General features: G+C 46.9%; 1 protein-coding gene across 1 annotated transcript in view; it reads right to left on the reverse strand.

The window, feature by feature from the left end:
* Positions 1 to 8,376: 8,376 nt before the first annotated feature.
* The window catches only part of MAML2 (mastermind like transcriptional coactivator 2), a 208,686-nt gene continuing 191,240 nt past the window's right edge, over positions 8,377 to 25,822 (reverse strand). The window contains exons 3-5 of the mRNA XM_084504130.1: positions 22,404 to 22,607; positions 18,522 to 18,633; positions 8,377 to 13,096 (exon numbers count right to left, since the gene is read on the reverse strand). Coding sequence (XP_084360256.1) covers positions 12,117 to 13,096; positions 18,522 to 18,633; positions 22,404 to 22,607 — 1,296 coding nt within the window. The 3' untranslated portion in view covers positions 8,377 to 12,116. The remainder of the gene's footprint in view (positions 13,097 to 18,521; positions 18,634 to 22,403; positions 22,608 to 25,822) is intronic.

Raw genomic sequence — 25,822 nt, forward strand, 5'->3', positions numbered from 1 at the left:
CATCACGGCAGCTGTCTGGCTGTCTACAGGTTTGGGCTGCAACACTTCAGCAGCTCCTTGCCATCTGTGTAATGGTCTCCAGTCTGGCAAAGGCTAAGTAAGAATAACTCACAGGAGTTAAATTTGAAAGCTCTGGCACTTGTTAAACCACCACTGCTGGAAATAAGTGCATTTCCAGAACTGGTAGGGTGATCAGGCAGGACAGAAGGACGTTTAGGCAACATTTTTTTTAACATTATCAACCATTAGGAGAGTGATTTTCGGAGATCACAGCATCTGCACAGAGCATTCTCATTAAGATTAACAGTAATAGGTGTTCATATGCAGGGCGAGAGTCTCTGTACCTCCTGGACCACAAATCTTTAATCTATTTGATAATCCTGATACACCAATTTTCAGGCATTCATTTTAAATACCGGTAATTTTATGCCTGCGTTATCTGAAGTAGTACTGTCTCTAGGTTGTGTGTGTGTGCACAGATTTCTCAGAGTGAGATCTTAATCTACAACTGGTGTATTTAATAGCTACAATTAGGGAAATGGTTAAGAATTCTTGATTTTATCTCATTCACGTTTCTCTTCCTATTAAGGAAAATGTGCGTTTGTGTTATTGTTTTAATAAAACAGCAAAATGATGATGGCAAGATCTGGAAATGATATTAAAAGCAAGAAGGACGCATGTAGAATCTAAAATGAAGTAGGAATTAATTCCTTTTATTTACCTTGATGACTCAGATTTCCACATGGAAGGCTCGTACAGTTGCCTGGCTTTCTTTTAGAAGCAATAGGCTGTGCAGCTCTGGTGATGAAAGGGCTGGCAAGCTGCAGGCTTAGCAGCGAGCGCAATAAAAGTGAAGTATTCGAGAGGTGTTGGAATATCTGCTCTGTGTTGCTAACCTCTCTGCGCTGGGTGAGCTGTGGAAAACCCTCAGGAAGGTAGCGAGGGCACACTGGGTGCAGCGAGGGAAAGAGCTGATTTCCATTTCCAGCCAGGGATGGGGCTGCACCAGGTCCCTGCACCCTACCCAGCCTCTGGCACAGTGCCGCTGAGCTGTGCCTTGTCAGACGCCCCTGTGCCTCCAGATGTGCACGGCATACCCATCCTTTTGTGCCATGAAAATACCTGCCTCGTGGGCCACCCTTAGTAACAGCAGGTCTGGAGTATCCCCCAAAATAGAAATGAGCCTACAAGCCATCTCAGGCTGTTCCTATTAGCACAGGAAACACTGACCAGCGCAGGGTGTTCTTAATTGTCCTTGCCGTGTGTTGTTTGATTAGCTAAAGATAAGGCTGAGCTGGGTAGCAGCCAGCTTGTGCCTACCTTGCCACTTTTTTTGTAGTCAAATCTGTGCTGCATTCAACACATGAAAGCATGGAAGAAACATTTAGGCTACAAAGCCTCATGTACCAAAAGTTGGGAAGTGCTTGGCTTTAATCTCCCCATGTACATGTAACCTGAAGGGGTGCCATGCAGACATCCCATCTGTGCTCTGGATTCAGTGGAGATTCAAGAGGAAGAAAAGCACAACGGGGCTGTGTAACTAAAATGGGTTGTAAGGGCTGCACATAAGCATCGGCTGAACTCAGGTTTCACAAGCGACTCCAAATATGCCATTTCTGGCCTTATTCCAGCAACAGGATGGCAACTGCTTGTACCCCAAAGAGCAAGGCACTAACACAGTGCTGACACGCTGTAATTTCTGAAGGCCAAAACTAAGCATCAATTGTCTACATGGGTGTAATAAGTCACCTTACCATCCTCTGCAGCTAGTGGCCCCAGGTGTGCAGCACTGTAGCTCACAGACTGACGGTCCTGACACCTCATTTCTCCATGTATGTCTGTGGGTTTGGGGTCTGGGATGTTTGAAAATGATCACTGCATCTGTTTGGTTCAGAGGATGAGGAGGAAAAGTGCAATCCAGTGTCCTCTTTGCTGCCCTTGAATGCCCAGGGCCTGGGAGGCTGGGAGGGACGTGTGCTGCTGATGGGGAGCTGATGAGAGGGAGGCGATGCCCTCACCTCCCAGCCCTGAGAGCAGCTCCCAATGGGGAAGGGGAAGGATGAGGAGTCAGTTCTGGTGCTGGATCTGGTGGCACCACTGGGGAGGGAGAAGAAAGAAGCCCAAGGCAATATTTCTTAGCAATTCCAGCCCCTGCCCTGTTCCCCTTGGTCCATCCGTGGGGCCTCGGGGTGCCGTGGCTGGGCTGTGACACAAAGCACAGCTCTCCGGCTGCCAGCTGTGGTTGCTCCTGTGCCTCGGCAGTGTCTGCAGGCAATTTGTGTTGCTGCTGTGCCAACGGGTTCAGCCCATCCTCAGCGTGCTGATAGATGAGCTCTGATGGTTCGTGAGTGGAGACAGCCCGGAGTCTGATGCTTTGGCTGGGACACGTTTGCTTTGGCCAGCACTGCTACGAAAGCAGCGAGCGGCAGAGAGCAGAGGTGCTCGTGGGGTTGGCAGCGCCTGAAACCAGCAGGAATCCAGAATGAGCCCCAGCATGAACTGCCAGCGTGCCTCACGGCTCCCTCAGAGGCTTCAGTCACTCAGGCACATTGCCAGATTTTTTATTTTTTTAATTTTTTCCAGCGTGAGGAAATTGAGAAAAGTGAAAGAACAGAGGTTTAGCATTAAATGTCCCGGCTGAAGCAGAGGGGAACTTCCCAGGGTGAAGCTACTCCTTTGCCCCGAGGGCATTGCCCACACCAGATATCAAATAGCTGCTTCCAACAAGCGGGGGTGTGATCCCTTCCTAGAGAAACGCTCCTGAGAACCCTTTGAAAAGGAAAGCACTGAGTAACCTTAATGTGGGGTGAGCCAGCGTCCCCTGTAAGAGAGGTTCATTCAGGTTTAGAAAGATAAAGAAGGAAGAGAGAAACGGCCTTGTTCCACTCTTCATGGACAAGATTTAAAGCCTTTGGCTGTATCAGTATCTTGCTCAATCGCCTGAATATCCACTAGTTCAGCGCCTGTTGTAAAAATGCTTGGGTAATATTCTGTAGAGCACATTCCCACTCTGATTCAACCAAACACAAAACCTAACACATTTTTAACTTATCCTACGGTTGCAGTGAAGATGAAAAAAAAGGTATTTTCTTCACTGTTGGGCCAGTGAAGCCACAAGTAACACGTCTAGGTGATGGGCAGCTCAGGGAACATGGCCTGCCTTTGCTCAGAATGAGTATTTGCTGCTGCAGTGAATTTTCCTTTATTCCCCAAGGATAATATCAATTGCTACCAGTTCAAAATAACCATTTTAGTGGTAACACCTTTCAGAAAGATAGGCTGAAGCAGGAGAGGGAAAAGATCTAATGAGCGAGCTTCCCACCTTTGCTCCGCTCCTTCCATAATGAAGAAAAGAATAAGAGCAGTGAAAAAGGATCCACAAAAGCCCCAAATTCAGCTGGAAGAGCTGTTCTCTCATGCAGAAAGCAGCCATCGGTCTGCCTTCTAAGGGTGCTTTCGGAAGCACTGGCCCTGGTGTTTTGAGATGATGAGAGACCAAGGCCCAGTGCAAGGAGCAGCCGCAGCACGGGGCTGCCCCAGGCAGAGCCATGGTGTCCAGAGGGCAATTCCTGTCGGCTGCGTGCCACGATTTATCCCAAGTCCCCAAAGTGACCTAATCTACGCAGAACAGCTCAGTATCAGGAACATGCCATGGTGTCTTAAGACCACTTTAGCCCCATTCCCGGAGCTGTGAGTTTCTCAGTTCAGTAAAAATCTGATTTGATGTTATAACCTATCTGAGAAGGATGTCTGTCCTCCTGTAGACACTCCCCATCCCTCCCTTTGCAAGCTGAGGCACTGATTTATTTGAACCCTTAACAGCAGGTGCTGACCTGCAAGCCTCACCACCTATGTTTCTGTCTGAGAAACATATCTTATTTTTTCTTTTCTTTTTCCTAAAAGGTTGCAGAGGAAGCAGTGGTGGCGCCTGCTCACTGTGTTGGGATTTAAGAGCTCTGATTGCAGATAGGAGGCAGATTTATCAGCAGCAGCTGAGCTGGCGACCACCCCCAGCTGCCCACCCCATCCTACCCAAGAGAACAGCTCCTAGGGTTGGCCACGGCAAGTGTCACTTTGTGAATAAGTGTCACTTATTCACTGGTTTTTAAATTATTAATGCATGTTAACAGTGTGTTCTTCCCCCATCTGACCAGAATCATCCAGCATTTGTGTATAAATCTGTTAGATCACACCTGCATTTTCCGGCTATTATTTTTGGGAGTCCCCTTCCCGTATTGTAATAGGGGAAACATCTCCTTTAGTACCGTCTCCCAGCTTTGAAGCCGTGCTGAACAACAAAGACAGACAAACATTTAATTCTCCCCTAATCCTTTAAACACCCTTACAAGCACATGGCACTCACACGTTTGTAAGCCTGCCCCTTTTACCAGCTGTACGTCTTCTTCTAGCTCTGCCTTTAAAGCTTGCAGCCTCTGCTGGGGCGGAACAGAAGCCTGGGATGCTCCGTCCCACGGTGGCTGTCTTTCTGGGTGGCACGCAGAGGGATGGTTTTCCATAAGAAAGCGATCATCTGGATTGAATTGCAGATATCTAATCCGCACGCAAACTCCTCCGGTTTGGTCTCGTGAAGCGAATAAAGACGTCAGCTTAGCCATGCTCAGGGCTGGATTTGGGGTCTCTCGATGGCCCTCTGATCATTGCAGCGATTAGCCAGCATGCCTTGGGAACCTTAGCACAAAAGGGCAAGCAGAGAATAAAAACTCTTCTCTCCAGGAAAGGGGCTCAAATGGAAGATTTCCTTAACTTCATCCCCCAAGAAAAAGACTGATGGAGCAGGCAAGACCATCGGGACAAATGTCTCTCAGGCCTCCTGCGGTGTTTTTATGACACGGGAGCAGAGAGGGGTTCAAATAACTGTGCTACAGGGTTGGAGGCTGATGTATTTGTGAATTTGTGAGTATTCATTGACTTGAGCCCCAGAAAACTGCCTTTACTGATTCTTTTCCATTTCTTCCTCAACATGAAAACTTCCTGCTTGTTTTCCATGGTTTTACTGCCTTCCCGTGAGGACCCAGGAAGACATTTAGTCCAGGTCTTTAGGCACTACCTGACAACAGCTTGGCTAGCTTCATATAAAGTCACATTTCTGCAGCTAATCTTCCATCCAGATGCACGGCTATGCGGTGTCGTGGTGCTGGTGGCTATCGGGAGTTTTGTCTTTATTCCCTGCCCTCGCTTACTGCAAGCTGGGACTGATATAGTGAGAGGTTTAGGGGCACAGAAAAGTGTGCTAAAAGGACACTGTTTCATTAAAAAAAAAAAAAAATTGAAAAGAAAAATGAAAAAGAAAACCAAAATAGGCCAGTGTCGAGGCTTTTAAAAATGGTATAACAAAAGGAGATTTCTGGGGTTTTGTACTGTTTTGTGTGCTTTAGTCACTTGCAGGAAGACTGTATTCAATGTTGAGAAAGTAATGAAATGTTCTCTGGGATGGCTTTTTTTTTTTTTTTTTTTTTTTTTTTTTTAACTGTTTGCTTCTTTTCCAGCATTTAAAAGTCTCTCCTCGTAACCCTCTTGAAACACTCTGGTCGTTTTCTACAAGAAGGTTGATGATCTGTTGGTATCTGTATGTAAGAAGCTGGCAGATTATATGGTGAAACATGGAAAAAAAATCATTGTCCTTTTGAGTAAAAGGAACTCAAAAAAAGCAATAGACCATCCTTGGCCAGGTTCATGTGCAGATTCGTAAAGGGATGTTTTGGGCCAATGGGTTTGTTCTTAGACATTCCTCACTATTTACCTTAAATTTCCTGGTGAGTTTGATGGATCAGAATAACACGCCAGGTGCATTTGGACACATTTCTCTTCTTAAAAACTATGCTCTTGGAAAATTTATCAAATTCCTTCTAAAATAAAGTTAAAGAGATGCAGCCAACTTGCTCAAATATGCCTTCCCTAGAGAAAGATGCTTTTCGATGATGGAAATTACATTCATACATGAATTACATTCATACACTGACCTGACTCCCTTGTGTGCCCAGTCATTTGTCATGAGATCAGTGCGTGGAACGAACCCTATGGGCTACTCCTGCGAGAAGGAGCTTTCCAAACCAGATCCTCACACAATAATGTGATAATTGGAACATTTAATAATTAATAATTTAGACATTGGAACAGGCTGCCCAGGGAAGTGGTGGAGTCACCATCCCTGAAAGTCTTCAAAAGACGTTTAGATGTAGAGCTTAGGGATATGGTTTAGTGGGGACTGCTAGCGTTAGGTCAGAGGTTGGACTCGATGATCTTGAGGTCTCTTCCAACCTAGAAATTCTGTGATTCTGTGTGATAATTCCTGATAAGGATTTCTCAGTCAGCTCATACCCTGAGCTTAGGGTGCTTCGGACACTAATTTAGCAGATTAGCTGCTGGAGTAGTTTTGCATTTGGAGTTGAACTTCCCTGTTGTACTTAGAGACCAGGTCAGCACAAAAGGCAGTTTGAACGGGTTCCCTGGTTTTATTCTCACCATGTCACACCAACATAACTGCCCTTACGTGATGTTCATTGACCTTCGCTATCACCAGGAACCTTTTCCTTCAAGTCAAATTGATACCGAGGGACAGATTTTGCTAACTTTAGCACGAGCTTCGCGGATGCCCCTACACTCAGCATTTCACCCAAAAGCTGAGCAGTACCGCAGGATTTTCCTAATGCTCACGGGCACGTAGAATAAAAGAGTTACTGTGTCCACAGAACAAGGCAGACCAGTCAGCCAGAGGAAAAACATCGCAGGCAGCCCTCCAAAACACGCAGATAGTGCATCTTTGTTGTCTCAAGCCGTGCAGAGGAATGCACGCCGCGTCTGGGGAGCGAGGGCTGCAGTCGCACGCCAGCGGAGCCGCTCGGCTGCGAGCCACGCAGCTCTCGGAGCCCCCGCCAGGCTCTGCCACTGCTGGACCTGGGGATGAGGAAGAAGCGAATCCAGCCTTGGAACTACGTGACAGCGATGAGAACATCAACACCCAGAGCTGGTGTGGTTCCCGCTGTCGTGTAAATGGCCAGGCAGGGAAAATGTTCACTGCCATCCCTGTCCCCCAGCCCCTCCGTGTGGCCACATCTGCCCAGGCTTATAAAATCTGTCTGGGGACATTCTCTAGCATTGCAACTACAGAGCACAGGGTGTCTCGTGACCATGTTATCACACCCTCTTATCTCTCAGAGGAGGGAGGCTGCATCCACAGGGAGAATAGTTCCTGGTGGTGGACGTGGGACCTGCTTGGGTCATTGCACCTTGGCACTGCTGGGGACCCTCAGAGGCTGGTTGCACAGACAACCGTGCTCCAGGGCTTGGGATGGCCCCCTGGATGTTTTTTAGCTTAGTAATGTAGAAATAGCTTTTTCAGCCAAGCAGCAGCCCTGCCTGAGGCTTCCCCACCCCACCATCCCTGTCCTTATTCAGGGCAGGGCACAAGGGACGAGGTGCTGGTGCTCTCCTCCCTGTCAGCATCCCCAGCGTGCTGGCAGGAACCACCCTGCACCAAGCCATGTAAATAGGAGGCTGCTGCCCTCCATCTGTCCTGCCCCTGCTACTTTCTCCAGGGAGGCTTCATCCAAGCAGATGTGGCTCCAGGGTAGGTGTCTGAAGTAGTTGTCTGGCTGCCTTTACAGCTGGGGTAGACCAAGAGGCACCTTTAGGTTATGTCTCCCGACCCATTTCAGGCTTCTCTCAGATGAGCAGGACCATGCCCTATTTCCCACTCTGGGTGCAAGCCCAGGCTCCCTGCTCACTGTCTGCCACCTGCACTGGAGCTGTTGAAGCAAGGAGAGAGCCACAGGAGATGCGGGACAGGGTACAAGGGAAATGCCAGCATCCCTCCCCAGCAGCCTCTTGCCTCACCTCCAGCCGCTTGGAGATGGAGCCCAGTTAGTGAGGAAAGCCTCTGGATGGATGAGAAATCCCTTCCTCAGGGCTGTTTTGCAGTGTGTCTCAGGTGATGCACAAGCTAGGTTTCACATCCTCGGTTAACGGCTTGAAGAGAGCAATTAAAATGTTGGATCATGTCACACGTGAATGGTCTGGATCGATAGATACTTGCAAGCTCGTTGCTACTGCAGGGCTTTAGGAGCATATATGCAAACTGCTGTGCTGCAAGACTACACCAACCGATACTCCAGGAGCAAAAACACCCATGTGTTGTTTGTTAACCCGTGCTGGTAAGGAAACCAGGGCTCCAGGCAGTAGAAAAAAATCCCAGCTCTCTTGCTAAGAGGCAGGGAGAACTCCCAGAAGCTGCCAGATGCACATTTTCCTCACCCCCTCCTAAAATAGCACTGTAATTTTAATTTACCCAGGCGAACAAGCAGTTGACTAAACAGACATCAATTTTAAAATTCACATTAAGAAAAGAGACACTTGGGATAATTTTGATTGATTTACTTGGCAGAGTTTTGATAGCTACTGAAAAACATACTATTCATGTTTAGGTGAAAAATAAATGGAGTCAAATAAGTGTCACTGCATAGTACTAGGAGGTATATACAGCCACATGTAAAAATGCATAAACACAAACATTTCTGTACAGCAACTTCTCTTTTCAGTCTGTATAGCGAACACTGGTTTATAATATGGGGAAAATATAAAGCAGACATACATGCAACAAGGACATGACAGTTACATAGGTCCCACCTGCCTCCCGAGAGTTACAACAACAACATCAACAATAATAATAATAAAAGCCTTTTTCAGGGAAAAAAATTTGAAACCTGGAATGTTTTCATGTTGAGGTTTCCAGAGAGCTTCAGATTTCAAATATATCTGAAGTTGATTTAAAGGCTTGATTCAAAGCCCTGTGAAGGCAATGGAAAGACTCCATTGGTTTCAGTGAGCTTGGGGTCAGGCCCAGCTATTTCACCATGATCCCATTCTGCCCTCCCCCAAAATCCAAAGTTGAAGTCTGCAGATAAAAATAAACAATCGTATCATACAAAACTTTGTATATAGAATACAAAAGGTAACCATTGACTTTTTGTATAAAATACAACTTTTGATAGTATATTTATTTCACATATGTATAAATATAACCCAAATAATATGATTTTATTATTCCTACCAAAATATTATTACTTTTTGTTTTTGTTTTCGTTTTTGTTTTTTTTTTTTACAAAAGTTTACAAAACAAATAATTCTTTATATTTACAACCCAATACTGCGAAGAGTGCCCGGTTGATGATGAAAAATAGACTATAAGGGTAGTGCACTTAGCCATTGCAAAGAAAGAGAAACAAGGACGCTAACTCTGTTCAGACACGGGTGTTCTGAAGAAATGATACCGGATTCAAGTTTTGGTTCAAAGTGTCTTTCAAAAGCTCACGTTTGAAATGTATCAGGCATCTTTATAGGACTGCAAATGGCCTCTACCTTGTTAAGTTTAATAAGACAGAATGACATTGTGATCCTGGGCATGGCCCTGACAGCCCAGTGCCTTTTCCACTGTAGGGTAAGGCCAACAGGACAAAGCTCAGCATTGAATCCAGCACTGGACGACAGCTTGAAGGCTTGGGACCTCGTCTGAACAATTTATTTTACATCATTTGAGGATCTGGAAAACAATCTGGTCTTAGTAGAGAAACCAGTGGTGGTTTTCTCGATGGCATGTGAGAGTAGCTGACATTACCAGCCTACCGTGCTCAGTGCTCATGATGAGAATAACTCAGCCTCAGCCTTAGTAGCATTGCAGTTGTCTGTTCGTACGAGAAATTCGGCAGTCACAGCTCATGGGGTGGTGTGCCTGTGCACAAGACAGATGAGCTGATCTTCCTTCCACGTTAAACTCCTGTAGCTATTATTTCAAGCCTAGTTTTGCACAAATTTATAGAGGACACGTTTGTTAGACTGCATCTGTATCATCCCAAACTGACGTGGGTCGCCAGTGGCCTGAGCTGAAAAGCTGCTTGAAGAGTTGGAAAAATTTGTACTGGCATATCAAAGGGGCTGCACACGCTCCAGTGAAAACTGGGGAGAAAAGGCAGCTTTCTGGGCAGCTGAGCCATTGTGCAATGCAGGGTTGTGCAACCATCACTAGCTGGGGCAGAAGGGACTCTTCAGCATGGTTTCTCATCCTTCTTGTGAACAACATGTCTGGGAATGAGCAGCATCACGGACCAGCCCACCTCAACCGGTAAGTCTAACTAAATGCCCATGTTACACCTTTCCCGGAGGTGCTGGCACTTGTGCGTGTGACTGTGCTTGAAGCATCACAAAAAAATTGTGCCCACGTGAAATGGCAAAGCAAAACGACTAGAAAAGCCTTATTAAAACCTCTCTTGAGAACTAGGTCAGTTAAGTGCAGAGGCTACTGTCAGATAGTCTTCTCATCCCTCTGCCACTAACAAGGACGAATAAAGCACTTGCATGGGGCAGAGCGCTGCCTCTTGGCGCTGCGGCATGTGAACGTAGGCATTGTCTTCCTTTGCCACATCTAGTTTTAGCTAATCCAGAGGAGGCTGTGAAACACGTCTCACCACATCATTTTAAAGAACTGCATTTTCATTTGGATTGCAAGATCTGTTCCCATCTATGAATTCTCCTGTCAGACTCACGGTGGAGCTGTATTATAGTGACATAGGACCTCCTTCTGATGTCCTTGCTAACAAGCCTGTAGAAGAAAATCTAACACAGTCAGGAATATTGTCTAGCAGTGAGGTCAAGTGGTGTGTAACAACCCATATCCTTACTACTCTGCTCTGTTAGCTTCCAAGGCAAAGTGGCTACAAAATCTCCATGGCCCAGGTTAACTCCCTAACGCACAGAAATCGCTCAACGCAACGCTAACTGGGCCATCCCAAAATCCAGAACAGATGACTGACAGAAATATATCACCCAAACAGTTTCATTTACAAGCATGGATGAGGCTGAGTGGATACCACAAGTAACCCCGGTGGTTACAGCTGATGTGTCGCACGTGTGTGAGGGGTGTCATACGCATGCTGTGCTCAAGGAGACTGTGGTGACCTGGGCCACTGGTGGACCCTTTTCAACTCCCCCCATGTAAAAAAGGAGAGCTACAGAAAGTGGGATGAAGCCAAAATGCTGTGCAATCAAGATGTGAGCCTCTCCCCAGACAGCAGGACTGGCATTTCTGCAGGGATGAGCCTTTCTAATAGAAGAGGACTGGGCTGAGCTACCTGACACATGCCATGGGTTAAGATGAAAATGAGGATAGCTGCTGTGGCTTAGCAGTGTGTATTTGCCCTCCTCTAAGCTGGACCGGGAAAGTAGCCTCTGAGGGTCAAATCACAAGCACCTTTCTCGTTTAATTTGTCCATTAAGTCACTAGTATTCCTGGGGTAGGGCAAGGTGGCAAAGCAAGGCTTCTGAGCTTTGGCATCGTTCTTCTCATTTTTCCCTCAATGCCACACGTGGTTGTGCTGCTGACAGGAGGGCAGCCTCCTCTGGTACCGGCTGCAAGTGCTGGAGAAAGGCAGACAACAAAAACTAGAGCACACCGAGTTACGCACTGATGTCTGTCACACGATCGGCTTCCTTCTCTCCTTGGACAGGACCACTTACCATTTCATGTGGTACAAAACACAGAGGGTTTAAAACAAAAAAATTGGAAACACAAATGTGGGTTTGTATTACGTAGAAGTAAACAGTTTTTTGCAACACAATGAGATTTACACGGGGCCTGATCCTGTCAGGGCTGAGGAGTCCCAGGGCAGTTAAGGGCTGTGAAGACAGTGACTGAAGAGCTCTGGACCACTTGGGCTGTTACTTGCACCCACAAAAATGATGTCTCACAGCCCATACCACTGTCTGGGGCTTGCATTTGCAGGAAGTTAAACGCATTTTGCCACACAGCACCCACGAGATGAGCTGATGTGTTTACCATGCACTGGGCACCAGCATGGGGAACAGACCCTTCACGTGTTCTCACTCCTTTGTGGCAGGCGTGAATATCACTTACATTATCATTTGATCGGGGGAGACATCAGTGTTGTTTCTTGAGCAACTCTTCAACCAGGGCAATCGCCCTATGTGGTATTTTAAAGGACAGCCCAGTTACTGGAGTGTAAATTAATAAAGCAGATTGTTGGCATCTAAAGAAAAAGCTAATGTCCTTACTGCTTCTTCATCGGTTTCACCCTCAGTACTGTCACTTACGAGTGGTTCCCCAAAATTTCATCAAGGTTGATGTCTTTCATCCAGTCATCGTTACCAGGTTCCGTTTTCAGTAAAGAATCTATAAAGTCTGAGTCACTGTTGAGCGCAGGCCCTATACTGTCACCCTGCTGGTTCAGAAAGTCAAACGCTAGGTCATTACCATGGTCGCCTCCCTGGTAAGCCCGAGAGTTTTGGTTGGTAGACGTGAAACTGGTAGACGGCAGAGATGATGGCGGTGTCATGCTCGTTCCTGGCTGATTCAGGGTAGGCACAGTCTGTCCTCTGAGCTGGTTAGGTCTTATGCTTAGGCCTCGTAGTGAACCAGCTGATTGTCCATTTAGAGTCTGGTGCATTTGGTTTAGGGGAGGCCTCATTTGGACTCCTGCTGTTAACTGATTAGGAGGTGCCAACGCACGCTGAGGAAAATGGGGGTTGCCCATGTTGCGTTGCAAAGACTGGTTGGGGTACGGAGTGCCCGTGGGGAAACGGACCCCTGCGGGTTTCAGCGTGTCCTGCTGCTTCACAGCAGCTTCTTGCGGGGCCCAGTTCTGAGCAGTGGCAGTAGCTGTGATCATCACATTGGCCGGTCTCTGCACGGGGATACCCGTGGCTCCGTGGTTCAAACTGGGTCTCGCTTGCTGCGAGTTGACCACCGACCCAGTCCCAAAAGTAGCTACGTTGTTCCCCTGCGTCATGGTTTGCTGTCGAGACATCAGGGGGTTGTTCTGACTGGGCAGGACTTGATTTTGGTTTCTGTGTGGCTGCATTTGGTTCATTCCTGAAGTCACGTTGTATGCGCTCGGTTGGTTGCAGGGAAGGTTCCCGTAGCAGCCCATACTCCGGGCGGCAGGGACAGAAGGCATCCGGGTCCCAGCAGGGGTGGACATGAGGCTGGAGTTCTGGGGCATGATGCTATGTGTTGAAATTGGGTTTGATAAGGACATGCTGGAGCTCATGCTCACAGCTGGTGAGCCACCTGGAAAGAAGAAAACAGAAGTGTTAAAACAAACAGTGCATTGATGCATGGTGCCATTCAAATCCCTACAGGTTAAAAATTCAGAATGTCTTGAACAAGATACCTTGCTCTGAAGCATTTTCTGCACATAAACATCATATTTTGTGCATCAGCAAGCTGGAACTATGAGTCAGCAGTACCACTTATCTATGTTTTGTGGCCAGTGCTGCCCAGTGGAGGATCTTCCTCTACCAGCAAAACACAAGAAGAGAGGTTTCCTTTCTCTTCAGCCACCAAACCGCAACACAAGCTCACTTCTGTGGCAAATGTGCAGCTATGTAGTATCTGTTTTAAGGCTACAGTAAGTCATTTGTGCAATCTTGGCAGATTGCTTATGCACTTCAAGGGTCTGAATTAATCCCAGGCCTCACGGTCTGGTTGAAGAAGACCAAACATTTTCTAGATGTAGATGTAGATCTGGATCTAGATGTCACTTTGGAGAATCCCCCTCTCCATACGACCACCTGCTTCACAGCTTAAATTCCTTTAGAATCACAGAATCATTAAGGTTGGAAGAGATCTTCAAAATCATCTGGTCCAACCATCCTCCTACCACCAATGTCACCCACTGAACCATGTCCCCAAGCACCACCTAAAACCTTTCCTTGAACACCCCCAGGGACGGTGACTCCACCACCTCCCTGCGCAACCCGATCGAATGCCTGACTGCTCTTTCTGAGCAGAAATGTCTCCTCATTTCCAACCTGAACCTCCCCTGGCTCAACTTGAGGCCATTCCCTCTAGTCCTATCACTGGTTACCTGTGAGAAGAGGCTGACCGCCAGCTCCCCACAGCTTCCTTTCAGGTAGCTGTAGAGAGCAATGAGGTCTGCCCTGAGCCTCCTCTTCCCCAGACCAAACCCTCCCAGTTCCCTCAGCCTCTCCTCACAAGACTTGTGCTCCAGGCCCTTCACCAGCTTCGTAGCCCTGCTGTGGACACGCTCCAGGGCCTCAATGTCCTTCTTGTAGTGAGGGGCCCAAAACTGAACACAGTACTCAAGGTGTGGCCTCACCAGAGCAGAATACAGGGGGACAATCACATCCTTGTCCTGCTGGCTACACTATTCCTAGTACAAGCCAGGATGCCGCTGGCCTTCTTGACCACAAAATCCTACAAGAAGTGCTGCTAGAAGTCAAATTCAAGGCAAACAAAAGGAGATAATTCTTCACACAACATGTGGGTCAGCTGAGGAATTCTTTGCTACGTGGTGCTGTATGAGCTAAATGCTGAGCTGGTTCCCAAAGTGTGGGAAAAGCTGACAAATGGGGCTTGCCACCAAGTTGTCTTCACATTTCAGTAATTCCACGAGCCTCTTCCAGAGGAGGGACGGAGGAGGTTTAACTACATACAGAGCTGGAGCTTTGCTATTTTCTATACAGCAGATAGTTGCAATTTTGTGGGACACTGCCTTAGTTCTCCTTATACCACAAACCCAGGCTGAATTTGACTAACTTCAACTTCATCATCCAATCTAATTACCTATTAGTCTGTTTGATTATTTTTATCACTCAGTCCGTCACCAAACCCTTCTTACTGTGCAGGTGCTTAAAGACTGTGGCTGTCTGCAGCATTCTCCAGATACATCAGTCTCAATGTGTGGCATGTTTCTCAGTCCTTCACTCATTCTTAGCTCTTTTCAGAACTTGCCAGTTTTCAGCATTTGATTTCAAGGCTGTACATCACAGCTACCCACAGTATTTAATGGCTCTTGCACAACTCCAACATGGATGTAAAGTAAGCTCATTTTTTCTTGTTCAGCATGACCTCAGACTGCCCTTTCGGCTGTAATCACACAGCCTGTTTGCAGTGATATTTGGAGACCTACCAGCCATTTCCTTATGTGCCATGTTAATTTTGTATCATTCTTTTTGTTTTTGTTTTTGTTTTAATCAAAATACACAGTACCAAGTCAGATGCTTAAAGCACACTACCCAAACAACTATTACCTTCATCATCCAAAGTTTTGCCTTCATTAAAAAAAAAACAAAAAACAAAAAAACATGCTACTTTGAAAAGATGTCTTTTACATAAATCCACAAGGCCTGACATCAATTATATTCCCTTCCTAAATCCTTTATTATATAGGCTATATTAGCTCCCCAGTATTTTTGCTGAGCTCTGCATTAGGTCATTACAGTATCAATTACCTACTTACTCTTTTAATTTTTGTTGTGGCTTTAGCTTTCTTCGTTGGAGTTTCAAGACTAAATAGAAAGTGACATTAAGAATTTGGAGAACCTCTCAGCCAGCTCTTTCAAAACTCTTGAACACAAATCATGTACATGCATATTTAAAAAGTCTATGTTTAGTAACAGCTGTTTAATATACTGTTCCTGTTGAAATTTCACCATAATGATGTTCAGTTCCCTCAGACTGGAACTGAAGAAAAAATTATCATATATTTCTGCCGTTTTTGCATTATTTTTATACGTATGCTATTTCTGTTTAGTAATAGAAGCAAAAGGTTCCTTGTTTCTTTAACTACTTGAAAATAATTTGCTCCCAATTCAATATTAACACTGAGTGTGACTTCACAACCACAGTTACTTAATCCAAGTCAATATAAACATAGCTACCTAAACTGAGAAGCTCACCTTAGGCAGGCTCACCTGAAGGCAGGCTCAGAAGCTGGCTCCAAGCAGGAGCTACTTATTTATAAATAACCTACTGAGATTGTCCCTGCTGATCTAAAATCCAAATACAACCCCAGAGCTGCTCAGCCCCTGGGACAGGATTTGCCCTGAGGAACCCACCATTGGATTCTCCCCTGGGTCCTAGGCTGCTGCTGGGGACCTACCTGATGACTGAACTGAGCTCTGGAAATGGAGAAAATCAGTGCTAAGCAGCTAACCTCACAATTAGCCTCATCTTTGGCTTTGTTAGTTGGTTGTACATTGCTCTGTTTCTTTGAAATGCTGTCACGCTTCTTTGTAGGGGTGATAGGGATCGGTGCCCTCATCCTTTGCTGCCTCAGGCTGGTAGTGAGGTGGAGGAGTGGCACAGAAACCAGTGGTGTTCCCAAAGATCTGGAATAGTGTCTGGGGAGATCCAGTCCTCTCCCCGCAGCTGAACTGAAACAGCTGCAACACGTCTGAGGGGTCACTTCACTTGCCACTGGGATGAAGCCCTCTCAGGGTGCCCCTCCCAGCCATGGGGCAGCCCCAGAAGCTGGCATCGCACTCCTGGTGCAAATGCCACACACTTTAAAGGGCACGAGTGGCTGGGACACGGGTTGTACATGTTGTGCAAAAGACGAAGTTTCCTCTTTCTTTGTATTCCTATTTTTATCCTTTTTATTTTTAACACAAATACTTTCCATCCTGATTTCTTCCAGATGGGAAGACGTTTCTTCCCCAGCAGTGCTGTGTACAGCAGCTGGACACCCCGGGCTGTGGCGATTCTGCAAAACTCCTTCACTCTCCGATCCACCTGCTAGCATCACGGGGGGTTATTGCTGTCACCTGGCACTACAGGGAAAAGCACAGAGGACTAAAATGCTTAACCATGTGTCTCCAGGCCCCTCCGGTATTTTAGTTAACTTTGTTTTTCTTCTTCCCTGACCTGAGCAAAGCTATTCCCAGAAAAAAGGGAACAGATTCCCTGCTGTTTCTCCCTTATGCAAGAGTTTCCTAATCACTCTGTCTGGTAGCTCTGCTGCGAGCTCCCAGCACAGCCCTTTCTCCCAGGCTCGCCCAAAAAGCTGCTCTCCTGCCTGGGCATACTCAGTGGGGAGTTGAGATTTGAATGGGCAAGAACTGCCAATCCCACATGTCACAAACCCAGTAGATGTGACTCCAAATACCATGAGGCTGGCAAAGAGTCCATCAGATTTAGAAGAAGGAGAGCAACATAACAATGGAGATCTACTTATGTTGGAGCCTTTAACAGATGTGGCTGCAGTCATTTCCATTTTCTCTCTGTATTGTTTTTTAAGCAAAAGCCAAGAATCTCAGTTAATCATCTGATTCCAGGAATGAGCTTTTAAACAACACGTCAAATCACAGGATTCCCCAGCAAACTGCCAGTGTTGTCAAGGCATTTGGTTTAATAGCACTGGAGGTATGAAGCCAGCAAACGGGGCTCGCTGTCCCCTGTGGCATTGTCCTCACCGTGGGTTGTTACCCTGGCATCAGTGATGCTTGTGCAAGTTTACTGAGATGGGAAACACCCAGACCCATCAGAAAGCAACTCTTTCCAGACTGCAGCAAGCTTGTCACTGCTGGGATGTGCAGACAGCAGTCACTGAATGTGGCCTGAGCAGCCCAGCCCTTCCACATATACACGGGCTGTTGGTGCCGTAGCCAGCAGCTTGGGCAGGGGTGGCATGGGAGCCAGCTGCAGTTGGGAACCCACTGAAAACAAAACAAGGTGAAAACATTCTGCTACAAAGGACAGGTAGGAAGGAATTGCTCAGATCCCTGCAGAATTTGCACAGCCAACAGTTACAGAAAAACAAACAAACCAAAACCTCTTTTTTCCCCTCAGTGTGTTGTATACAAACAACACTAGAAGGCAAAGGATCCCTTTATATTTAAATGCACAGACACTTTGCAGGATAAAGAACATCCTCTGATCCCATCTGCTGCATTCCCAAGACCCTCTCTCTTTTTCCAGAAATTTTTCCTTACTCTTCCTTCACACTCTGAGCAGCCTGCAGCTAACCAGCAAAGTGAGCAGCATGAAAAGCCAAGCATGCAGTCCTGTCCAAGTAGGCTCTCCAAGGAGCTGAGGAGGTGAAACTAAAGCCCTGTCCTGAGTTGCTAGGAGTTTTCTGCCCTGGGCAGTTGTGGCTGAAAGCAGGGGCTTTCACCCTACTGGTTGACTGGCCTGTTGAAATGCTGCTTGTAGAGCAGCACTGAGGCCACACCATGGCATATTAAAAAAAAATGAATCAAAAGTTCAGATGGTCACTGGTTGCCTATGGTGGTGACACAGGAAATACTTAAACATCAATATAGGGGTCCTCGTGCTGTACGTGATCTACCATTTGAAGGGAGGCATGTTCCTCAGCTTACTCTCTGAAGCAAGATGTACCATGTATGTGAAACATCTGGATGGAGCGAGGCTGCACATTCACAAAGACACCTCTATATCAAGTGTCTGGGTGCACATCAGCCCCAGGCAGTGCTAAAGGGATGAGCACCACCCTCTCCTTCCCTGTGCCTGAGAGGTGCAGTGTCAGCCCTGATGACCCACCAGCTGCTTCTCCAGCCCATCCATCTCAGTGGTGGGGGCAGTAAGGCAAACAGCATGGGAGCAGCAGCCAGCACTCACTGCACTGATACCTAGAAAATCAACCCCCTGTTATCAGCACATGCTCAGCTTTTCTGGATGGTCCTGCAACTGGAAGGAAGGAAAGAGTTTCATTTAGCAGATGGGCACTTACCAGGATATTGGTTTGCTTGTTGCATATTGACCACGTTCCTTCTTTGGTCTTTATAATCCGGTGGCGGTCGCGTCAAGTGTCTGTTCAGCTGATCTTGTGGAGTGATTTTCTCCTAGAGGATGAAAGTAGAAATAGATTCATTTGCTTTTCTTTATTTTTTTCCCGGCTCTGTGTTTTACCTGCCTCTTTCTTTTCTCAGTATGTACAAGCTGAAGTGTTTCTTCCCTTTATCCTCTCTGGTCCACGGGAGAGGATTTCAGTGGCATCTGCAAACCTGTGCCGTCACACACTGAAGCCTGTATGGAAATCTTTCTGCTGATTGTCTTGTGTTTGAGCCTGTTCTAGCTTTCTTTAAAATCTCTGAGAGCTGCTCAGCCTCTGAGAACATCGGCCATGTCTGCACAGCAGTACAAAGTCTCACATCTCGCATCCGCACCATCCTGCTCCCCTTACTTATCAGACAGAGGGGATGATGGTTCCCCATGGCTCCCTCCCCGCCTGTGCAGCTGGGTTTGCTTACAGAGAAAAACAGAGAGCACAGAGGCAGAGCAAACACCCAGGTCCAACCCAAACACGCAGCCGGGATGCAGCTGGAGAGCGCGAGGACCAGACCTGCAAGGACCACACCTGCCCCTTGGCTGCGTCAATATTCACCAGCCCATTCCACCCAGGCTGACCAGCTGATGTGCACAGCTGGCAAAGAGGATTTCAGGGATTTCAGCTTGCCATTAAACATGCTTTGTCCCATCCCTCCCTCTTTTTCTTCTTCCTACATTGGAGGAGCTGCCACAAAAATCAACAAAACCCATTCCTTTGTCATCTCTCATATCTTTCCTCACCAGGGATGCTGGCAGGAGACATGGCCAGGGTTTGGCAAGGACTGTGCTGGGATGGTTGTTGTTCATACCACTCACCACTGCCCTGTGCTTCCCTATACACGTACACAGCACTGTCTTACCTCTTACACCAGGAGTACAAACACTGGGGAAAGGGCAGTGCGAAAAGAAAGCTGAAAAGGCCAAGTAGTAGGGGACATTTTTAGTTTTGGGCCTGCAGCAGCACATGTCCAGTGAAGAAAAGATAGAAACCCAAGCCATGATCCCTTCCAACTCAAATCGTTCTGTGATTAAGTGTGGGCACTGGAGTCAGCAGCATGAGGTGAAGCCGTTCCTGTTCCTGGACCCTGACGCTGTGACTTGGTGTCTGCAGTGTTACTGCCCAAGGACTTCTTGGTGAGGCTGCACCCAGAGTAGCTCTGGGCTCCCCAGTACAACAGGGACAGGGATTTAGGGCCACCAAGATGATAAAGGCACTGGAGCACTTCTGTGAGAGGAGGCTGAGAGAGATGGGGCTGCTCAGCCTGGAGAAGAGGAGGCTCAGGGGGATCTCATCAGTGTCTGTGAACACCTGAAGGGAGGGAGCACAGAGGATGGGGCCAGGCTCTTGTCAGTGGTGCCCAGTGCCAGGGCAAGAGGCAATGGACACAAACTGGCACACAGGAGGCTCCCTCTGACCACCAGGCACCACTTCTGTGCTGGGTGGGTGATGGAGCCCTGGCACAGGCTGCCCAGAGGCTGTGGGGTCTCCCTCCCTCAAAATCTCCTTGCCGTGGCCCCAGGCGGCCTGCTCTGGGTGTCCCTGCTTGAGCAGGGGTTGGACCAGATGGACCCAGAGGTCCCTTCCCACCTGAATTAATCTGGGATTCTGGGATTATGATTTTGCAATATGAGGCACCATGGCAGGAAAACGTGACTCTGACCACCTCAGTCACGAATTTGTCACATTGCTGGTGTGTATGTGCCTCCTGGTGTCATGCTTACTGGTCACGCTTCACCCACTTCTCTGCAGCCCACTGGGCCTGTGCTTTGTGCTTGGAGGGCTGAAGAAGTTGTTGAGGAAGCCATCTCAAAGGCTCTCCCCCAGGTGCACCCCAGCCTGGGCAGGAAGGGAAATGACATTTCCACATGGGCAGAGGCTGAGGGCATCCAGTGAACCACCAGCAGGTGCAACCCGTGCCTGTATTTGCCTCAGGGAACTTGGAGTTGCCTGAACATCAAACCAGCCCATCCATGTGGAAGAGCCTGGCAGGTGTCTGAAGCCGATCAGAGTCATTCAGGTGCCCGAAACAGCACACAAGTGGACTCTCTTGTGATTTATTTTTTTTTTCTTTTGCCAGGGGCTCTTAAAAAAGCAGAGGGAAGAGCCTTTCTTGTGGTACTTAGGCATTTCCCTAACACATTCTGGGAGTGAGTGGCCTGATTAAGATTTATAGGGCTTGTATCAACATAGCAGCCAGCCCAAACCCTTGCAAAGAAGAAAGGCAAGTTAACTTCCAGGAAATCCCTGTGATACCTGCAAAAACTACAGCTCGGCTTTGTGTGTATTTCTATGTCCACAACACAAAAGCAGATGCAAACTGATCTAAAAATCTCATTCTGTAGAGCTATTTTAATTTCTTTTTAGCTTTTACTTATTTTTTAAAATAGCTATATGAGCAATTACATTTTCATTCTGATAAAAATTCTGCAGAAAACCGCAGCACAGAGGTGACTTGACACTTCAGTTCTTTTCTGCATAAATTAAAAAGCCAACAAATATTTCCTTTATAGGGCAAATGAAGTCCTTAACTTCAAACTCGAGCTTTTTAAATTGTATTTTTGGAATGGAAATACATTTGTAAACAACGAGATATTATCTATAAAATCTGAATCATTTCTGCTTTGAAAACATCCACATAAAACCATGGATGTTTTTCCATTTCTGTGTTCTTTAATTATTCAACATCATTCACTAAGTATGCCAGTATTTCTGAACTTATGTTTTTATAGAGAAAAGAAAGTTTGGATTCAAAATACCAGGCCAGCATGATAGGGTCTACCCTGTAGGCTGTCCTACATAAGCCATAGCCTGGGGGTCTGCTGCCACTGCAGCGTGGGGGAAGCAAAGTAGGTGGCAGTGTCACCTCCATCCTTCTCCAGCATCCTCCCTGCAGCCCTTCCCTAGCTGCAGCAGGTCACAAGTGTTACTTTCTGCTTGCCCAAAGGACATGAGAGGCTCTGCTCCTCTAGGACTTTTCTTCTCCATGCTTTGGCAAGCAGAACTATGGAGGAATGGTGAAGATGAGTGTGCACAGAGCATGTGATACTGTTTTGGGCAGATGGTCCCACTGCACTGCTGATGGGTCATGAAGCACCTTCAGAGGACTCAGTTTGTGTGATATCAATAGCAGTGCTATTTTCGTGGAACAAAACTAGTGAGTTATAGCATTTATCTTTCCCAACAAGATCATGCCTCAGAAAATGACTAGGAACTCCCAATTGCTCTCTCAGATACCGAGGGACAGAGAAGAACTGGTTACAAATATCTGGAAATGCATAAAGAGAAATGGAGAAAGGAAGACTCATGGACGATCCCAGCCAAGCACATAATTTTGTCTTGAACACTAAAATCAGTGTACCCAATCTTTGTTTACACACAAGCACTTCATACCATGCTGCCTAGGTTGCAGGGCCTGTAAGTCAGCTTTCTTCTGTGGTCAAAGCAGTGTCACAGTGCATCTTAGCTTACCTTACTTGAGAAACAACTGAAAATATTCATACGCCTTGAATTTAGCATATGCTTATACTGTTCTTATAATGAAGCAACAGTAGCTCAGATACTTGAGTTGTTTCACATAAACCCAAGTAGGTTTCAAAAGGGCTTAGCAAAGTGCTGAAAAATATGAGGCACACTCTAAAAGGTCTAGGCTTTGCCAAAATGACCTCAAAGTCTTGTGGGCTTTCTTCTCCCTGTCTTAGCTTTCTTTTCTATTGTTTCCATGAAAATCATGAAAATCTTTTTTTTTTTTTTTTTCCCTATAAAATAAGGGATTGGAAAACTTACAGCTTCTGCCAACATCTGCTGCTGTAGAAGGAGTTGTTTTTGCTCCATCATTTGCCGTTGCAGAGCCTGTTTCTTTTCCATCAGTTGCTGATTCAACATTGATTGCTGGGATGAGTTCATGTAACCACTTCCAGTGTTTGGATTTGAGCAAGAACTGGAGCTTGGAGTGGGGCCAGATCCCTGGCCTACCACAGAGTGTTGATCCTGAAACAGAAGAAATGGTTTGTGAAGGATGAAAATAATAACAAGCATCAAGAAAAGGAAATAAACCTTTTTATGCAATTTGCTCAAGTACAGGACACAGCCCACAGACGCTCAGGACAAGTGACCGACACAAAGGCTTCGACAAAATAAGAAAGTGATGGGGTAACTTTATCGCTCGTGGAAGACTTTGAAAACTTGCCAGGTGGTTCCAGTGGCAAACCTCAGCGTTGTACCAGGAGCTTGGGAAACGCTAACAGAAGTAACTGAGCCGTCCTGGGGACCTTTCCGGAAACTTCCACTGGGCCGCATGGCAGGCTGTTTGACCACAAGGGAACAAACTCTGCATCTGCTGGCTCCTACCATCTGGTGAGCAGCAGCAAGGATTGTTTAGAGCCTCGTTGCTGGAAGAGCCTCGTTGCTGGAAGTGACATCTATTGTTAGAAAACACAGGAGTCACAAGCTGTGACTTTGCGGTGGGGTGAGTGGTGCTGTTTCCATTTGTCCCTTCACCTCCCTCATGAGAGCAATCACTGAGAGATTGCTAATTGTCTCCCATTAGCACAGGGTTCAATAAATGGGCTTAGAGCTTGCCAGCTTCCTTGGTAAAACAAATGTGTAACTGGACGAGTCTTTAAAGGTTTTAGGGTCTCCCCAGTCTTTGCTATGGACCTAGATCTGCTTCCTCTTCCCCATGGGCAGCTTCATGAGGAAGGGATGGCAAAAAGTCATCTCACGAGGCAATGGGGAAGGTACTTGGGAACTCCAGACCATGAACATCCAGGATCCAAACAGACCTGGGATGACAATATGCTGTTCATTTTCTTTCACCCGTGGTTTCTCTTGGCACAATATGTTTTCTGTCTACTTGCTCCACCAGGGTTTGGTACTTGGACCTTCACCGCATGTGGGAAAGAGCTTTCTCAGTCCGCACACAAGAATGTGTTAGCCCATAAAAACATTCAGCCTGTGTTGGCTGTCACTCAGCAGTCAGATATTTCTTAGCTGCCCAGCTGCACAGAAAATAGCAGAGATTGGGGAGATCACGACAGTTTAGAGAAACATTGTTTTTCTGGCTGCTTTGGTGCAATTCCCTGTAGGAACCCCACTGCTGGATCCTGTCCAACCTACCAGCCAGCAGTACAATTGTCCCAGAGCTCAGGAATCGAAGAAAACTGCAGTTTGGTGCTGCCTGGAAGGCCCCAGCTCAGTCTCAAGGAGCGGTCCCAGCATCTGGGCACTACCTTGGGGAAGCTCTGCTCCAAGGCCATTGCCTCCCAAGGCACCCAAGGAAATTAGGACTGGCCGGGCAGCCTACCCATACCCTAAAGACCACGGGGCACCGATGCAGATCGCTCTGAAAACCCTTGGGAAGCTCATTTCTGTGCCTTAGTTTTTGCTCAGTGCCTTCAGCACACAGACGCACCCCCTCACACACAGTAACATGCACACTGCAAACTAATCCAACTTATCTTTATACCATCTGGCATGGAAGAAACACAGCGATTGTTATGGTTATTTCTATCTTAAAATAATTCCGTGGCTTTTAGATGGGGCCGCACGAGTGCATAGCTAGCTAGATAAAAGTATTTGACGTCTCTTAACGAAATAAAAACCATGACTTTCTGCTGGAGCCACCTGCAGCCCCCAAGGCAGTGTTACAAACCCACCCTCGAAAATTTATTGGGCTCTTACACAATTATATCCCGCACACTTTCCTTCAGTTCCAGAAGGAATCCAGGACTGCTCGGCATTGCCACATTTTTCAGCCCTTATGTTAGCTGCAAGATAGAAAATACCTCCTCTCAACAGACCTGCTTGCCAAGTTGTTGCGCAAACTTTTTTGTCTTTCTTAAAATATTTTGAAAAGAAAAATATGTTACAATAAATTGGCTTTGACTCCTATATTCAAATGACACTCTAGCTTGAACCCGGCCACATGTTACATCCATTAATAGGTTTCATCTGCTGTGCTTTAGCACAGATAATGCAGGCTCCACCAAATGCGCCTTCGTAGTCCAGCCTAAAAAAAAAATCAGCAACAGAGCCCAACCTTCTCTCTCTCCCTCATCCCCTGCCAGCTCATGTGAGCTGTGGGAAGGGACTTTGTTTTCAGATAAACTGGGCAGTGTCCATTCACACTACCTATAAAAGAAAGCTTTTCTCTAACAGCAACTGGCGCAAAGCTCTGGCTGCTTGGCAAAAGGGCCCTGAGAAAACAGTATAAATCGAGAACTTGGAGCCAGTTTGTTTTTTTGCATTCAGTCCTTTCTCTGCTGTTTGTGAAATGTTGGCGTGAGCCTGTGAGGCTGTGGTGTGATCCTCGTCTGCTCTTCTGTAGCAGTGATGAGGCAGGAGAGGGCAGAACAGCTCCGGGGGCTAGCTGTGTGCCAGCATCCCCCTTCCCACACCTTGCTCTGCCCCTCACTCACATCCCCACAGACCTGAAGGCGTCCCTGACATGCCACCAGTGACACGGCACTCTGCCCCTGTGCCTGGACAAAGCATGCTACCCTCCATGCAAGGGCAAAGCAGATTGGGGTTGCAGCTACCCTGCTCTCACCAAACCATGCCATCCCACACCATAGCCTGCTCTGCTACAGCTCCACACCTCTGAGGTTGCCCCCACGTCCCTGGTGCTGGGGTACAGCCACAGCAGTGCTCGGGGTGCCAAGGCAGAGCCCTCCCTGGTGTTACTGCGAGGTACAGGAGCAAGGAGAAGCAGGAAGAGCAGCAGGGGCAGTGAAAGCACTGCAGAGCTGGTAGCACAACTGGGGGTTTGTCTGCAAGCATCACAAAGAACATTTTGCTCAAATGTTTAAATTAGCAGTAAATCAAAACATTGAAAACTGGGTTTGCTTCTCACTTTCCCTGATGCAGCTGACTTGTATTTATACAAACATTTATCCCTTTCCTTCCCTTTCCTTCCCTTTCCTTCCCTTTCCTTCCCTTTCCTTTCCTTTCCTTTCCTTTCCTTTCCTTTCCTTTCCTTTCCTTTCCTTTCCTTTCCTTTCCTTTCCTTTCCTTTCCTTTCCTTTCCTTTCCTTTCCTTTCCTTTCCTTTCCTTTCCTTTCCTTTCCTTTCCTTTCCTTTCCTTTCCTTTCCTTTCCTTTCCTTTCCTTTCCTTTCCTTTCCTTTCCTTTCCTTTCCTTTCCTTTCCTTTCCCTTCCCTTCCCTTCCCTTCCCTTCCCTTCCCTTCCCTTCCCTTCCCTTCCCTT

The sequence above is a fragment of the Aythya ferina genome, assembly GCF_964211825.1.
Source record: "Aythya ferina genome assembly, chromosome: 1".
Taxonomy (NCBI): domain Eukaryota; kingdom Metazoa; phylum Chordata; class Aves; order Anseriformes; family Anatidae; genus Aythya; species Aythya ferina.